Source organism: Saimiri boliviensis, chromosome 12 (assembly GCF_048565385.1).
Source record: "Saimiri boliviensis isolate mSaiBol1 chromosome 12, mSaiBol1.pri, whole genome shotgun sequence".
Taxonomy (NCBI): Eukaryota; Metazoa; Chordata; class Mammalia; order Primates; family Cebidae; genus Saimiri; species Saimiri boliviensis.
In genome coordinates, this window is record NC_133460.1 from 88,595,698 (window position 1) to 88,613,416 (window position 17,719).

The 17,719-nt window shown below is 44.7% G+C and overlaps 1 protein-coding gene across 4 annotated transcripts in view; it reads right to left on the reverse strand.

Annotated features, from left to right (window-relative positions):
- The window catches only part of STN1 (STN1 subunit of CST complex), a 41,233-nt gene extending 34,686 nt beyond the window's left edge, over window positions 1-6,547 (reverse strand). The window contains exons 1-2 of one of the 4 annotated variants that reach the window (XM_010333114.3): window positions 6,485-6,547; window positions 5,680-5,874 (exon numbers count right to left, since the gene is read on the reverse strand). In XM_010333114.3, the coding sequence (XP_010331416.1) occupies window positions 5,680-5,812 (133 nt within the window). In that variant the 5' untranslated portion in view covers window positions 5,813-5,874; window positions 6,485-6,547. The other 3 variants (XM_003922226.4, XM_010333115.3, XM_074382821.1) reach the window with 3 other exon arrangements.
- Window positions 6,548-17,719: the final 11,172 nt, after the last annotated feature.

The following is a 17,719-nucleotide window of genomic DNA, read 5'->3' on the forward strand; positions in this document are numbered from 1 at the left end:
GGTCTATCCTGGCTGCCAAGTACTTGTTTGTATTAGAGATAGACACTCCACAGGGTCTGCTATGACCCATAGCACACAGGCAATCAGAGACAGAAAGCAGAGCCCTTTGGACCCACAGAGAGCTGGCTGTCCACCACTGAAATGTCTTTCCAGTTGGTCAAGAGGCAGCAGGATGCTCTGCTGGTGATGTCTGAAAGTCCCAGGACTCTTTGGGTCTCTGTGAAGATCCTAGCATGTACCACTGTTGTGGTTTTTAATAAATAGTGAAAACACTTTCAGCTGGGGAAAAGAGTGGGATAAAAGTTATGTTTCCTGCATTGAAGTCTATGGGAAAGGCATTGAGAAGACTGGGCTAACGGCACAGCCAATGAAGTCCTCTAGTCACCTTTGATGGAAGCCAGTCATCCAATGCTACAAGCTTTGTATGTAGCAACACTTAATAAAAATCTGAATAGGTCTTCACTTGTGGACAAAGTAGACTTTCTTGAAAAAGGACAGAAAAGTGAGCCCTGTGAATTTTCATCTCACATACTGACAACAATGACTTGTCTTTGAGGACAGACATGGTCACTCAAGATGCAACAAAATCCTTCCAGTCCCAAGTGGCTGATGAAATTAAAAAAAAAAAAAAAAAATCTTAAAAGCATCACAGAACAATGGAGAAAGAGATCAGAAAATATAACAGGTAGTTTGAATTTTAAAACTCGGAGAAAAGCAACTGAGGAGGAAATACACTGCTTAGAAATAAGAAATTTCTCCAAGTCTACAGGAACGTGAACTGCACTTATCAGCTGCATAGTCTCTACAAGATGGCTGAAGACATGGAAAAAAGAGTTAGAGAGCTATTTTATTCTATCAAAGCAATCCTATTCCATAAGAAGAGAGTTCAAGAAAGTTGGATAGCTGCTCTGTCGACTGAGAGAAAGCTCAATGAACTAAGAAAAGAAAACAGCAACAAATACTAGATAACAGAGTTCATGTTCCAGCCTTTCCCAAGTGACTCTTGTGTTCCTGCTGTTCCACATGCAGCCCACAGAGGCCTAAAAGCATCAGAGCACACCCCCTGGATCATCAGGCCCCCAAGAAGGAGGAGGGTCCAGCTGTAAGAGCTCAGGGATTCAGGGTCACAGGCAGGTTGATTCAGATTTCAAGCAGCTGACCCTGAACATTCACAACCACAGCAAGACATTTGACTGTTTTCTCTTTTTAAAAGTACTTGGGAGGCCGAGGTGGGTGGATCACCTGAGGTCAGGAGTTCAGGACCAGCCTGGCCATCATGGTGAAACCCCATCTTAAACAAAAAAAAAAAAAAAAAAGAAATTCAGTCATTGTTATTTTAGTTCGCTGGGCAGCCTGGCATAATAGGCTTAGAAGTTACCAAGCTCAATCAGCAGAGACTCTGTTTAGACTAGATTGCATTCTCAGGATTCTCTTACTTCATGTCTTTCAACTATCCTTTTCTATTTATATTTCATTTTCAGTATCACATTTATAACCATTGAGAGATCTCATAGATCATAGAGCTAAGAGGAAAGCAATGTAATATTTGTAGCCATGGAAGAACCTGTTCACATCTGTTCACAGAGTTATCAAACCTGTATCCAGTATTCTCTATATGACCAGGCTAAATGGGTTCCCTTATGCTTTCTGCTGTTCCCTTTAGATGATAACATCATTCATTTAATAAAAATGTGTTAAGTGCCAGTTGCAAAAAAAAAAAAAAAAAAAAAAAAAGTACTTTTGACTCCTCACTTTTTAGTTTAACTGCTATTATTTAATAGATGCTATAATTGTTATGTTTGATAGCATTAAAACACCTAAGATAATGTTTTTCAAACAGATTTAATAAAATTCTTATTAATATATTATTTCTACTTCATTGTACCCACTAGAATAATAGGATAAGTACTATATACTGATTTAAATTAAAAAGTATTATTTAACCCATTATTGAAGTTCGACACAGAGATATTTAAAACAATAAATATGACTTCTCTATGTTATGAGCTATTATTAAAAATACATTGATTTTTTTTTTTTTTTTTTTTTTGAGACAGGGTCTTGCTCTATTGCCCAGGCTGGAAGGCAATGGTACAATCACGGCTCACTGCAGCCTTGACCTTCCAGGCTAAAGTGATTCTCCCACCGCTGCCTCCTGACTAATTGGGACTATAGGCACTGCTTTTTAAAAATCAGACATGCAGTCTCACTTTGTTGCTCAGGCTGGTCTTGAACTCTGAGGTCAAGTGATCCTCCCACCTTGGCCTCCCAAAGTGCTGGGATTACAAGCATTAGCCACTGTACCTGGGCTATTCCTTTTTAATGCAAAAAAAAGAAATAATAAGCCCATAAAAATCTAAATACTACCACAATCAAATTTCACAGTATTTTTCTTAGTTTAACTCTAAATTCAAATTTAGGGCACCCGACATTTTGCAACCATTTTGTGATGCAATTCTGATGCTAACTACTCAAAGTTGGGTTAAATTTCACAGGTTAAGGGCACAGTCCCCTAAAATACTGCCCTCACTTGAGTCATGAGTCCCAAGTTTTGGGAGAGTCCTCAGGCCATCTGCACTTCTGACCAACTGGTTATAAATTTGGGGGTTCCTAATACTCCCTCAGGTTTGATAATTTGCTAGAATGACTCACAGGACTCAGGAAGGTGCTATACTTATGATTATAGCTTTATCCATGAAGTGTACAAATCAGGGCCAGCCAAATGAAGAGATGCCCAGGGAAGGGTCTGGGAGGGCACAAACACAAAGCTTCTGTGTCCTCAACACATCACCCACTGACACATGATGATCAACTATGGAAGCTCACCTGACCCTCAGTGTCCAGAGTTTTTACTAAGGTCTCATAAGGTAGGCACAACTAACTGAATTATTGGCCACATAACTGAACTCAATCTCCAGTCCCTCTCCCCTCCCAAAAGGTCAGATTAGTATGATCTGGCTCAAAACTCCAACTCTCTAATCAAACAGTTGGTCTTTCAGGCATAGACAGCCCTCACCTCAAACTATCTAGGGGTCTAGCATGAGCCACCTGATTCTCATAAATTCAGGTGTGGTTCAAGAGGCCACCATGAATAATGATGATGCTCCTATCACTCAGGACACTGTAATAATTTAGATGTTACCCTGCAGGAACCAAGGGCAAAGGGCAGCCAAATCCTTTATTATATAACACATTCATTTCATATTTTATCATTTTTGGGGTTTGTCTTTGTTATTTTGTTTAAGATATTCTTTGCTGTTTAAATATTCCTAAATTTTATGCAGTCAAAATTTTTGTCTTTATGATAAACCAAACCAAACACCTAGATGAGTGGAATTCCATATATAGTCTAAATCAGTGGTCCCCAGCCTTTTTGACACCAGGGACTGGTTTTGAAGAAGACAATTTTTCCAGGGATGGGGATTAGGGGAATGGTTTGGTGATGAAACTGTTCCACCTCAGATCATTAGGCATTAGATTCTCATAAGGAGTGCGCAACCTAGATCTCTTACATGTGCAGTTCACAGCAGGGTCTGCGCTCCTCTAAGAATGTAATGCCGGCCAGGCGCTTTGGTTCACGTCGGTAATCCTAGCACTTTGGGAGGCCTAGGTGGGTGGATTGCCTGAGCTCAGGAGTTCAAGACCATCCTGGGCAGCACCGTGAAACCCCGTCTCTATTAAAATACAAAAAAAATTAGACAGGTGTGGCAGTGTATGCCTGTAGTCTCAGCTACTTGGGAGGCTGAGGCAGGAGAATCACTTAAACCCGGGAGGTGGAGGCTGCAGTGAGCCGAGATTGCGCCACTGCACTCCAGTCTGGGTGACAGGCGAGACTGTCTCAAAAAAAAAAAAAAAGAAAAAAGAAAAAAAATGTAATGCTGCTGCTGCTCTCACAGGACACAGAGCTCAGGCGATAATGCTCACTGGCCAACCACTCACCTGCTGCTGTGCGGTCCATTCCTAACAGACCATGGACCAGCAGTGATGTGTGGCCCCAGGGGTTGAAGACCCCAGGTCTAAAAGTATCCACTCTGTAAAATTATAGTTGATGTCTGCTTCAACTATGACGTTTCCGTTTTAAAACACCTTGGAAACATTCACACCTGTGATAAATCAAAGATCACTGGTCCTGTTTTTGTTGGTTTGTTTTTAAATACATCACAAAGTCCTTTGCCTACAGGAAGAGTTAAGCCCCTATCATGTCCTTGGTACATGTTTGCTCACCCACAGAAGATCATTAAGCAAGGAAAGCTAGGATTTGGTGTGAATTAATTTCTTTCTGAAGAGATGAGCTATGAAGAATAACAGATTGGAAAATGGAAAACTGTAGAGGAGGCTGGCTACCTTCCAAGCGGAAAACAGACCATTTCAAACAATAATTAGGAAATAAAGGTGTGGTGAAAAAATCTGCACAAAAGGTATTAGCATAAGGTCATCCAAGTACATTTGTACACTTCACTGGAAACAAACAAAATCTTATCTCATTAAAACTGTGGATGCTTGAGATTCTTGACTATTTCTGACTCATAGCTTGTTATTCCGAAGGCCCCTTGACTGGTAAGCTTCACTCAAAATAGCGAAGGAAGTTTAACCAAACTTCTCAAATAGCACAGTAAACATGTGACGATCTACCCACAGCTACGTGAATTATTTAAATCTACCCCAAACTATATTTGTTATATTTTTAGGTATGATAAGCCTGTCTCTAGTAACCACTAATCTAATACAAAAAAAAAAACTCTTTTTTTTTTTCTTCCTGAGATGGAGTCTCACTCTGTCACCCAGGCTGGAGTGCAGTGGCATGATCTCAGCTCATTGCAACCTCCACCTCCCATGTTCAAGTCATTCTTCTCCCTCAGCCTACTGAGAAGCTGGTACTACAGGTATGCACCACCATGCCTGGCTAATTTTTGTATTCTTTAGCAGAAACAGGTTTTCACCATATTGCACAGGCTGGTCTCGAACTCCTGACCTTGTGACCTGCCCGCCTCAGCCTACAACGTGCTGGGATTACAAGTGTGAGCCACCGCGACTGGCCCCCAAAAAACTTTTAAACTTTACATGTGTAATGCCTTGTTGCTTCAACTTCTGTTTCTATTTGAGGGCCAGCTATATGCCAGGCACTGTTCTAAATCCTGGGAATACACAGGTGAACAAGACAGATGATGACCTTCCTCTCAGGGAGTAATATTTTGATTCTGCTTAATTCAAAAGAAAACAAACCTCCATTAGACAATTACACAGGGTTAAGCTCCATTTTTACAAAAAAACCTAAACTTTGCAGAAGATGAGTCACATGCCCAGGCCAGAGAAGTGGCACACTTAGGAAAGGAGCCACGCCTAGGAATGCGTGGCCCAGCGATCTCTCCAACAGGAGCGGGCCCAAAGAAAAACAAATGCGCATTTCAAATATGAAAGATACTATATGCAGGTAAAAAGCTCAGTACAAAGGTTACTCTCCCAAACACCTATTTAAAAATATATATATATTTAGGCTTTTTTTTTTTTTTTTTTAACCTTGCAAATAAATGAACTCATGCAAAAGTCCAAGCGAGGTCACCTTCGAAGCCTGCAACAGGGAAGGCTCTCCTAAAAGCCTCTAATCCCAGCTTTCTGAGACTTTGGGAAAGGGGGCAGAGGCAGTCCAGGGCATTCATCAGAGAGTGGCCAGCCACATACCTGGCACCTGGCGGGACTCCTTCAAGTCCAGGATATCCCTGATGTAGAGTTTTGCAAAGGCAAGAAACACAGGATCCAAACCCCACAAGAGGGAAGGGGTCTCCTCTTCACACCGGCTGGATCCAGGCTGCATCAAGAGGCTGGGTTGTGGCTTCCAACTAACCCTGAGAGGTTCTGCATCACTGAGTCAAGCATCTAGACAGGACACAGAAATGAGGATGCAAATCGTTTAACGTGGGTGAAAGTGGCACAGCTCTGACGCTGCTCCCAGGTGGGCGTCCAGGACTCCAAGAGGAGTGAACCTGGGGATCCAGGGCCCTGTCAAACTCCATGCCACGGGGCGTGGAAAGAGGCGTTCCTTGCGTCAGGACGCCTGCGTTCCGTGTGGCTCTCCCGCTGTTGTCCTTCCCCCAAAAAACCAACTTCGGAACGGCTAACAACTTTTCACTCTGGGAAGATACGTCCATACAGGCGTACCCGACACCGCTTAGGGTCCAGGGAGGAACGGGCACCCTCGCAGCCCTGCACGTGTTGGGGCACAGTGGATGGGTCGGATTGTCGTCTGCCCTAAACCTTCCGCTTTTGGGGAAGAGCCGAGAAAAGGAGGAAGAGAGATACCCAAAAAATGGACCCACTTGTAGCCCCACCCGCCGGCTGCCGCTCCAGGATCTCTAAGACCCGGCCCTTCCGGCGCGGCGCTCGGAGCCGCGGACGGCGACGGCCCCGCCCGGCGCAGGAGCAGTTAGCGGAGGTCGCCTCAGGAGTTCCGGCCCGAGCCCGCCCCGCGGCCCCGCCAGGAACCAACCCCAGTCTCCGCGCCAGCGCGTTTCCTTCCTGCGGCAGCGCCTCGCCACGGCTCCACCCAATCTCTTCCGAAGTCCCGCCTCGTTCCGTCCAAGCCCCACCCATCCCCCGGCGGCCACGCCCCGTCCAATCCGAAGCCCCGCCCCATCCCACCACGGCCCCGCCAGGCGCTCGGCCCCATCCAGCCAAAGCTCCGCCCCGTTCCGTGCGCCGCCGCACCGCGGCGTCCTTTCGGCTCCGGCGGCGCTGAAGCTCCGCTCCCGTCCTAGCCTCTACCGCCGAGGCCTGGGAGCCGACCCTGAAGTTCCTGCCGCTCTAACGCCGCCCTCCAAGTCACCTTTCACCCTTCCTCCCGCCGGTGGCGGGACCCTGAACCTGGGCCTCCTAGAGGTTGGGGCAGGATCAGACTATTTTTCTTTTTGGTTCTTGATATGTAAAACAAAAAGTAAGTAGTGCCGCTGGTACATTTTGGCATATTTTAAATGTTCATTTACAGGTGGTAAGTGACCTGACGCACGCGCTTAGGACGCTACAGTTTCACTTAGAGATGTCAGTATCTAAATTTGAGTCCTCTAGTGAATGTGAGGTCTTGACCCTGTCAGAGACCAGCCGTGCAAGATCATGACAATACATTTTGTCTCCTTTTCTCTTGTTGGGTCTACAGTCTGGAAGGTTGTGCACTTAAGGACTTTGAAAAACTGGCATTTTGGTAAATTATGGCCACCTTGATGGTGCTTAGTCCCCAGAATTTCTATTTTAAAATGAGGAAAGAGGGCCGGGCGGGGTGGCTCAACCCTGTGATCCCAGCACTTTGGGTGGCCGAGGCGGGTGGATCACGAGGTCAAGAGATCAAGACCATCCTCGTCAACATGGTGAAACCCCGTCTCTACTAAAAATACAAAAAAATTAGCTGGGCATGGTGGCACGTGCCTGTAATCCCAGCTACTCAGGAGGCTGAGGCAGGAGAATTGCCTGAACCCAGGAGGCAGAGGTTGTGGTGAGCCGAGATCGCGCCATTGCACTCCAGCCTGGGTAACGAGAGCGAAACTCCGCCTCAAAAAAAAAAAAAAAAAAAAAATGAGGAAAGATAGCCACGTTCCACTCCCATGAAGAGCTATGTTACTCGAGACGTCAGGAATTCTTCCTAATTTACAGACTCTGGAAAATGGCAGGGGAGTACCCATCACCCCGGCAGACCATTCCCGGGGGAGGCAGGTAGTGGCCAAAGAGATAATTGCTAAACTATTTATCAGAGAAGGAACTTCGAGCCGCTGGAATGGAAAATGCGCATGTCATTAGACCCATGACATTTAATTACCTCCCTGGCCGTTTAAGAAGCTCAAAAACAGTCTTTTGTAAAATACATTGCCCAGATTCTACTGCAATGAACAGTAGGGGATGCAGGGTTTAAGATTTAATTAAGAGAAGACACGGGCGGGGCTAGATGACTCACGCCTGTAATCCCAGCACTTTGGGAGGCGGAGGCAGGCAGATCATGAGGTCAGGAGTTCCAGTTCAGTCTGGCCAACATAGTGAAACCCCGTCTTCACTAAAAATACAAAAAATTAGCCGGGTGTGGTGGTGTGTGCCTGTAATCCCAGTGTCTTGGTAGCCTGAGGCAGGGAAATTCGCAAACCTGGGAAGTGGAGGTTGCAAGGAGCCGAGATTGCGCCATTGCACTCCATCCTGGGCGACAGTGCCCGCCTCCGTCTCAAAAGAGAGAGAGAGAGAGGGAGGGAGGGAGGAGGTAGAGAGAGAGAGAGAGAAAGAAAGAAAGAAAGAAAGACACCTTCTTCTCTAGGAGGGAGGCCCTTGTCAAGAAAACACACCCAGTAGGACAGGTACTTCCTGCTAACCTGTCAGATGGGGAGAGACAGGTTGGGTGACATTTTCCTGACTGTACACATCGGCTCCAGGGTGAAACCCAAAGGCAGAAATCACTATTGGGTGTCAGAGCCTGAGATGATTTCAGAAATGACGCTTATGGCTCTCAAGGGTAGAGTGCTGGATATAAGAGCCCTTTGAGACTCCACACTTACTGCCAGCCTTAGGAAGGACCACACCCAGGTGGTATAAGCAGAGCAGAATGTCCCAATACCATCTTTTACAAGGCAGGGAGGACTCCTCGGAGTCTAGGGGTGTTCCTTTTGATCTGAGCCCCAAACCTGAAGGAGTACGTTATAACTGAAACCTAAGGTGAGACGTAGAACAGAATTTCCAGACTGCAGAAGCATTTAGAGGAGTTTGGGAGGATCCTCTTCCCTTTAATCTCCATCATCACAGATTTCAGGTTCCCCAAGCCACAGCCTGGATGTGTATGAAGCGACTCCTAAAATCCTCAACACTGCAGAGCTCTTCTGATCAGAATTCTGCAACACTGCAAAGCAGGTATTTCAAAACCTAACAAATAAGATGTAATGCTAGGAACCCATTCTTATAGCTTCTAATTTTTTTGAGACGGAGTTCCACTTCTATTGCCCAGGTTGGAGTACAATGTTGCCATCTTGGCTCACCGCAACCTCCACCTCCCAGGTTCAAGCAATTCTCCTGTCTCAGCCTTCTGAGTAGCTAGGATTACAGGCATGTGCCACCACCCCACCTGGCTAATTTTGTATTTTCAGTGGAGACGGGGTTTCTCCATGTTGGTCAAGCTGGTTTCGAACTCCCCACCTCAGGTGATCCACCTGCTTCGGCATCCCAAAGTGCTGAGATTACAGGTGTGAGCCACCATGCCCAGCCTCTTATAGTTTCTTTTTTTTTTTTTTTTGAGACGGAGTTTCACTCTTGTTATCCAGGCTGGAGTGCAATGGTGCGATCTCGGCTCACCGCAACCTCCGCCTCCTGGGTTCAAGCAATTCTCCTGCCTCAGCCTCCTGAGTAGCTGGGATTACAGGCACGCGCCACCATGCCCACCTAATTTTTTTTTATATTTTTAGTAGAGACAGGGTTTCACCATGTTGACCAGGATGGTCTCGATCTCTCGACCTTGTGATCCACCCGCCCCAGCCTCCCAAAGTGCTGGGATTACAGGCTTGAGCCACCGCACCCGGCTCTTAGAGTTTCTGAATGTGAAACTTGGTGAACTTGGTCTTGAAGCATTTGTGACAGAATAGGCAATTCTTTCTAGAAAGTTAAGGTCTTAGCAAGTTCTGGAAAATGAGGGGATTGAACTGGATATCTCATGCCTCAAAGCTCAAACTATCGTGTTTTAACCATTGTTGACATCTTTACAGGTAGAATTCAGTTTGTCCACTTGCAAAGTGGATTAGGTTTTCTGTTTGAAGTTTATAGTTGACAAAAGATTCTCTCTTTGAGTCCCCTTCTCCACTTGTCCTCAACCTTGGTCTATAAAGACTTGAACAAAGGAGGCTGAGGCAGGAGAATTGCCTGAACCCAGGAGGCGGAGGTTGCGGTGAGCCGAGATCGCGCCATTGCACTCCAGCCTGGGTAACAAGAGCGAAACTCCGTCTCAAAAAAAAAAAAAGACTTGAACAAACGCTAACATAGTTTCAATCAAAGGCTACATTCCTAGAATGGCCCTAGATCCCTTTAAAGTGTCTGCCTGTGAAAACTCAAGGCTGCCAAAAGAATTTACTGTTTATTCTAGCCAACACCTGAAGACAAGGCCTTGTCACCTAGTCTCTGTGGGAGGGTAGGGGCATAACCCCAGTAAGCACCAGTTAGCAAGCCTAGATGGGTTTCACATGGACAGATTCCCTCCCTTCCCATTTTTGTGATTTTTTTCACTTCTCAGACTCTTCTCAGGCCCCTGCCATTCTTCCCCGCCCCATTGCCCCCCAATTCATTTTCTCTTTAAAAGCCCATTTACCTCTCTATGAATCTGAAGGTAACTCAGCTCTTTCCTCTACTGTCAATAGTTATTCAGTAAAATGTTTTCACTGCTTTAACTAAAGTCTGACTGTGTTTATCTTTGACATAATAAAGACAATCTCCCAATATTTTTCTTATGTTACTATTATAATCCCAGGAATGGCAGGTGGGGACCAGGGACATCTTCAGTTATTCAGCATATCTTGAGCTCTTTCTGTGTGCTTTGGCACTGGGCTGTGGAGGAGCACTAATTATGCTACTGGAGCAAAAAGAGTGATGCATGTAATATATTAAATACCAAAGCAAGAGGCTAAATTGTGATTTAATATGAAAGGAGTAGCACGGATAATAACTACTGCATGAGTTACAGGCGGTAAATGGAGGGACCTCATTAAGTGAGATAATATATATAACCACTAGAACAAGGTAAGCCCTAATTAAATGTCAGCTATTATTCGTATTCCCTATGGCAGTGAGATTTAAGCTGGGTGTTGAGACTGTGGAGGAGCTGTTTATTCATTTCTGCTTCATTCATGAAGCGTATTTTTTTTTTCTTTTTTTTTTTTGAGACAGAGTTTCGCTCTTGTTACCCAGGCTGGAGTACAATGGTGATCTCGGCTCACCGCAGCCTCTGCGTCCTGGGTTCAGGCAATTCTCCTGCCTCAGCCTCCTGAGTATCTTGGATTACAGGCACGTGCCACCATGCCCAGCTAATTTTTTGTATTTTTAGTAGAGACGGGGTTTCACCACGTTGACCAGGATGGTCTCGATCTCTTGACCTCGTGATCCACCCGCCTCGGCCTCCCAAAGTGCTGGGATTACAGGCTTGAGCCACCGCGCCCGGCCAAAAAAATATTTTTAATGTTAATGTGATTCCAGAGAAGACACAGAGCATCATTTTGTACTTGGCTTCATTTTTCCACGTGTGCCTGTAAATCAGAGTATCTGAGACAAGTGTCAATCAATTTAGGAACTTTATTCTGCCAAAGTTAAGGATGCACTCAGGGCACGGCCACAGGGGTCTTGAAGACATGTGCCCAACCAAGGTGGTTGGGGCACAGCTTGATATTTTACATTTTAGGAAGACGTGGGACATCAATCAATATGTATATAAGACATACACTGGTTCGGTCCAGAAAGGCAAGACAACTTGAAGTAGGGAGGAGGCTTCCAAGTCACAGGTAGATAAAGAACAAGTGATTGTATTCTTTTGAGTTTCTGATTAGCCATTCACTGAATAGGGCAATTTACAGGACTAGTCACTTAAGTCTTAGTCTGGCTTAGTAAAACAATAGGCCAAAGGTAGCAATCAGATATGCTCTTGTGCAAAGGAATGACTTTGAGTTCTGTCTGTCCTTTGTCCACAAGGAATTTCCTTGGGGGCAAATTGTAAGGTAGGTATACAGCTTTTTAAAAAATTTTTGTAGCTATCTTATTGAAGAGTAGAATGGGAGGCAGGTTTGCCCTATGCAGTTCCCAGCTTGACTTTTCCCTTTGGTTTGGTGATGTGGGGGTCCTCAGATTTATTTTCCTTTCACTTGTCTATAAGTTCAAGTAGCCATGGCATTTCATAAGCATTAGCTGGACGACTGACTAGAATTTCATTTCTTTTATCAACTTATAATTATCTCCAGGGCTACTTTCAATCTAGGAAAAATTTAAATCCCCAATGATGTCAAAGACAGCATATTCCAAACGTTACTTAACGAATCACCCAGAGAAGATCGAAGCGCTATTATGCTGACACGTTCAAGAGCTAATCGGTTCTGATGATGTAATTTGCAGTAGTGCTTGATTTACATTAGTCTGATGGGTGACAGCTGCTCTGGGCCCAGATGATTAAAGTGTGAAATATGGCGGTTTGGTGGAGGGTCTGGGTATGGTGAGTGCTTTCAAATTGAGAGAGAGATTTTTTTATAGAGCCAGAGCGAATACAGCCTGGTTATGCTGGCTACCTCACCTACCACCTGGAAAGCCTGATTAATCATCTTTTTATCTACACGGATTTTATCAGGCCTCACACAATCTCTACCCCAACTTCCCTCAGCCAAGACCACCCCAGTCAACACTGGCTGATGCTCCCTTGCCCAAACTCCTGTGGAACTTAGAGTCAGCATCACACACTTCAGCACCTGTTTCTTCTATAGTTATTTCATGAACATGTACCATGTTCCCCAACTTAATGATACGCTACTTAAGAACATCATATTTTTCTACGTCCTCCACTGCATGGGGGATAGCATAAAAGTTAAATAAAAACTAACTGGAGGACAATGTTGATAATTATTCAAGCAGAGGGCTGGTTACATGTGGTCTATTCTACTTTCTTTCTACTTTTGTGTATGTTTGAAAATACCCTTGATAGCAGGGCTGGCAGATTTAGCAAATCAAAATGTAGAATGTTCAGTTACAATTGAATTTCAGGTAAACAATGAATAGTTTCTTCTTATTAAATATTCTTATATGTTTTATATTTATTACTTATGTGTATTCGATGTGATCGTTTAATTTATAACAGTATTATTCATATTATAACATTATATTACTTTTATAGTATATTATGTTTTTATATTATTAATATTTTATAGTCCCATGAGACATACTGAAAAGCTATTTGTTGTTCATCTGAAATGCGAATTTAACTAGGTGTTATGTATTTTATCTGGCAAGCTAACCTGCCAAAACTTAAAAACATAATCGGTGATTAATCAACGGGCTAAAAGAAGGTGAATGGTAGAAACGCTGCGGTGCCTCTTAGAGTGAGATTTGGTGTCATTTCTACTAGTATATTCTATGGAACCTGTTAAAAAGGCAGCCTCCAGTGGCCCCCTGCCCTAGTCCTGGAGCTACCAAATCAGGCTATTTCTGCTGGTGGGACTCTGCATTTGCAGTAAGAGCCCCACGGGGTTCTGATGTTGTTGCTAGCCAACCTGATGTGCTTGATGTTTCTAGTTTTTCTGATGTGATCTTTTATTTCCTTGCAACTTGTTTCCTCGGCCTTGTTTCAGCAACTTCTCCATTTTTATGTCATGGACATGACCTAAGAGATATTAATATTCCTATTCCATGACTCACTGAAGATTACAAATCAGATATAGTCACAAATCTTCTAGCAGCATTTTTTCAGTTGAGCTACTCCTTAAAACATATCCAGTGGCCCAGCATCTTAACTACTAATGTATATTCTATTCATATATATTCATTTTATTGTTGTTATTTGTTTATTTAAGAGACAGGGTCTTACTCTGTTACCCAGGCTGCAGTGCAGTGATGCCGTCATAGCTCACGATAACCTTGACTGCCCAGGCTCAAGAGATCCTCCCACCTCAGACTGCCCAGCACATGAGCGTATAGGTATGTGCCGCTATGCCCAGCTAATTTTTCAATTGTTTGTAGGGACGAGGCCTTGCTATGTTGCCCAGGCTTGTCTTTACATCCTGGCCTCAAGTGATCCTCCAGACTTGGCCTCCCAAAATGACTCATTACAGGCATGAGCCATCATTGTTATTGATAAATTATAATTGACAGATTCGTAGCTCCCTGTAGTATAAGACCAGGGCTTATGGACAGATGTTCTAGAGTGACCAAACATCCTTGCGCGCTTGGGACTGTTCAGTTTTAGCACTGATGTTCCCATGTTGTAGGCTGTTTCTCAGTGCTGGTTGTTTCTGATCATCCTACCTGTAGGTCAGGTTTCTCACTCTCAGACTTGAGGTTCTCCTGTAGGGGAATATTAGGAAATGCTTTCAGGAGCCGAGCTGAGGGCATGAGGGAAGCAGGATTGGGTAGAGGGAAATGTGGCTTTTACTGGCCACTTTCAAGGTAGGGTGACCTCATCCAAAATTATCCCCTGCCCTCAGGGATAGTAACCAGTTGACACAACCCCAGACCTTAGTGCATGACATTTCTGCTTAAATATTCCAGCTCCAGAACTTTCTGTGGGATCAGCTAAGGCCGCTGTTGTAACTGGCCTGCAATTCAACTTCTCCCTCTATGCAATCCTGCTTCCCTCACGCCCTAAAGGCTCAGCTCCTGAACACATTTTCTAATGTTCCCCTACAGGCAAATCTCAGAGTCTGAGAGCCCAGAGGAACCTGACCTACAACAGCAGGCACAGGGGTGAGGTGGTCCTAGGAAGCAGCCTCTAACATACGATTTTGAAGCTGGGTTGCTGCTGACTGGTTGGTGATGAGAACCCTTCCCTAGTGGTAGATGGAGTCCTGGCAGGGCAAAACTTTCAACAGTGGTGAACTGGAATGGGCTGCAGACCGAAGGGAGTGAGCTGGAGGGTACAATACTTTGGGGATCCAGAGGTTCGGGGAAAGTAGTCACTGAAGGACGATAAAGTAGCATGGCTGTTACTGGCCACTCTCAATGTATTGGAGAGAGTCAACGAAAGGTTGTGGGTGATTAACCACCAATTTCAGGCTGAATGTAAAAGCCAGAAGATCTTCTTGGCAGCACAAGAGACTCTCTCCAATCTCCTGCAGTCAGAGTTTGGAGCTCCTGAAGATGAGACCCAGAACTTAAATTAGAAAGCCGCAGCTTGGCATTGGGGCTCCTGCCTGTAATCCTAGCACTTTGGGAGACCGAGGAAGGATTGCTTGAGCTCAGGAGTTCTAGACCAGCCTGGGCAACATGGCAAAAACCCTCTCTCGACAAAAAACGCAAAAATTGGCTGGGCATGGCGGTGCGTGACTGTAGTCCCAGCTACTTGGGAGGCTGAGGGGGAGGATTGCTTGGGCCTCAGGAGTTGGAGGTTGAGGCTGCAGGGAGCTGGGATCATGTCACTGCACTCCAGCCTGGGTGACAGAGCGAGACCCTGTCTCAAAAAGAAAACAAACAAACCAGACAAACAAAAGTCGCAGAGCTCCAGTGAAGGCAGACTTCTCAATCTTAGTGAGCTGTCTGTGTCAAAGTCACAATCCTAATTGAGAAGGAATGGGATTCTGAGATTTGGGGTGAGGACATATGGGCTGATGTCCTTGTGAATTTTGACTTCCCAGATTTCCTCTGAATTCTCTGTGCCTGCAGAAGGGGCCCATTCTCCTGGTTGGTTAAAGGTTAGCACTCCCTACTTTTGAAGTCAATACCGAGATGTTTGCCTTGCAAGAAAACAACTTCTTTCCCCACAGAATCTCAACCTCTTCCTTCATCCTGCCACCAAACCAGTAGCGAGGGTGAGGTCACAACATAATTGAGGAGCCTGCTCAGGGAGAAGAAAGACCATTCCTCGAAGGAGCTGCAGGACCTGAAGCCAGTCAGGTCAGAAGCCGGAAGAGTACATAGGGATCGTGTTAAATTCAGTTGAACCTAAAGCTGCCTCCTCTCTTATTTTAAGTTTGGCTTAAAGGTTTTTCTGCACATAGTGAACTGTAACCTAACTGGATGTGTAAACACACTGTAACCTACTCTTGTAACAAGTAGCTGAGTCTCAGCCAATCACAGAAACTACACTTCTACCACTCACAGGCAGCCAACTGTTCGACAGTATTCAAATAAGGCAAACACTGAGCTATAACCAATCCATCTGTTTTCTGTACCTCATTTCCATTTTCCGAGCATCACTTTCCTTTTTCTGTCCATAAATCCTCTCTAGTTGGGAGGAGAGACAGGGTTGGGGAGAAGTGGCTGTCTAATTTGCGAATCCTTCTTTGCTCAATTAAACTCCGTTAAATTCAATTCGTCTGAAGTTTTTCTTTTTACAATCCTGAGTATGCATAATTGAGAGAGGTAGAATATACAGCTTGATAAATAATTCATTGATAAGAGAGCAGTTTCCCATGATGTAGAAGTTCACCTTGGCAAGGACCCCAGGAAACACTAGCTGTTGCACTGCTAGGATACATTCTCTTGGAAGTTAGAGAGAATATCACATCAAATTGATCTACTGTATCAATGATATCATGTTAATCACAGTGGGTGAGCAAGAAGTGCAAGTACACTGGAGGCCTTGGTAAGACACGTGTGTTTCAGAGGCTGGGGGCTCTGCCATGTCAGTGAAATGTTTAAGCCACACAGTGCCATGTCGGTACAGAGTCTGGGTTACCCTGAGACACCCCTTCAAATTAAAGGACAAATGGCTGCCTTTTATGCCTCCACTACTGAAAAGGAAGCATGATGCTTGGTGGGGTTCTGGAGGTAGCATCTTTCACACTCAGAAATACTGGTCAGCCCTTTTGCTAGTAACTGGGAAGACGTTCAGCATTGATCCAGGCTTTGAAGCTGGTCCAGGAGGTAGTAAGAGCAGCCTGTCCCTTGTGCCTTTGTAGCCAGCAGGCCTATGCATTTGAAATCATTTGCATTGCCATGTCAACTCCTCCATCACTCTCCCCAAATCTTTAGTGAAGAGGTATCTCCCATCAAGGGTGGGTGTGAGAGGCGGTGGGGTTTCACATCCAGATTCATGTGCTGTAAGACAGAGACTAATATGGATGTGTAAACCCCAAGACCGTGAAGAACTCAAGTACCTCTGGCAATTTTCAGAAAACCAGGGAAACTGAGCCAAGGATGGAATGTACAGGGAGGCTCCAGTTAATAACTGGGTTGCATATCTAAGTCATCATCATACAAATTAGGAAGGTGGGGAGGAGTTGTTAAAAATTAGAAAAATAAGGCTGGGCGCGGTGGCTCAAGCCTGTAATCCCAGCACTTTGGGAGGCCGAGGCGGGTGGATCACGGGGTCAAGAGATCGAGACCATCCTGGTCAACATTGTGAAACCCCGTCTCTACTAAAAATACAACAAATTAGCTGGGCATGGTGGTGCGTGCCTGTAATCCCAGCTAATCAGGAGGCTGAGGCAGAAGAATTGCCTGAACCCAGGAGGCGGAGGTTGCAGTGAGCCAAGATTGCGCCATTGCACTCTAGCCTGGGTAACAAGAGCAAAACTCCGTCTCAAAAAAAAAAAAAAAAAAAAAAATTGGGAAAAATGAATTTTTTTCCCATACATTTCTGAATCACTTAAATTTTGATTTTCTTTTTTTAGACTTCTATTTTAAGTTCAGGGGTACATGTGCATGTTTGATACATGGGTAAACTTGTGTCACGGGGGTTTGTTGTACAGATAATTTCATCACCCAGGTACTAAGCTTAGTACCCATTAGTTATTTTTTCTGATCTTCTTTCTCCTCCCACTCTCCACCCTTCAGTAGGCCCCAGTGTCTGTTATTCCTTCCTTCTGTCCATGTGTTCTCATCATTTAGCTCCCACTTATAAATGAGCACATGTGATATTTGGTTTTCTGTTCCTGATTAGTTTGCCAAGGATAATGGCCTCCAGCTCCACGCCTGTTCCTGCAAAGGACACAGTCTTGTTTTTGTTTTTTTTTTGTTTTTTTTTTTTGTTTTTTTTTTTTGTAGCTGCATAGTATTTGATGGTGTATAGGTACCACATTTTCCTTATCCA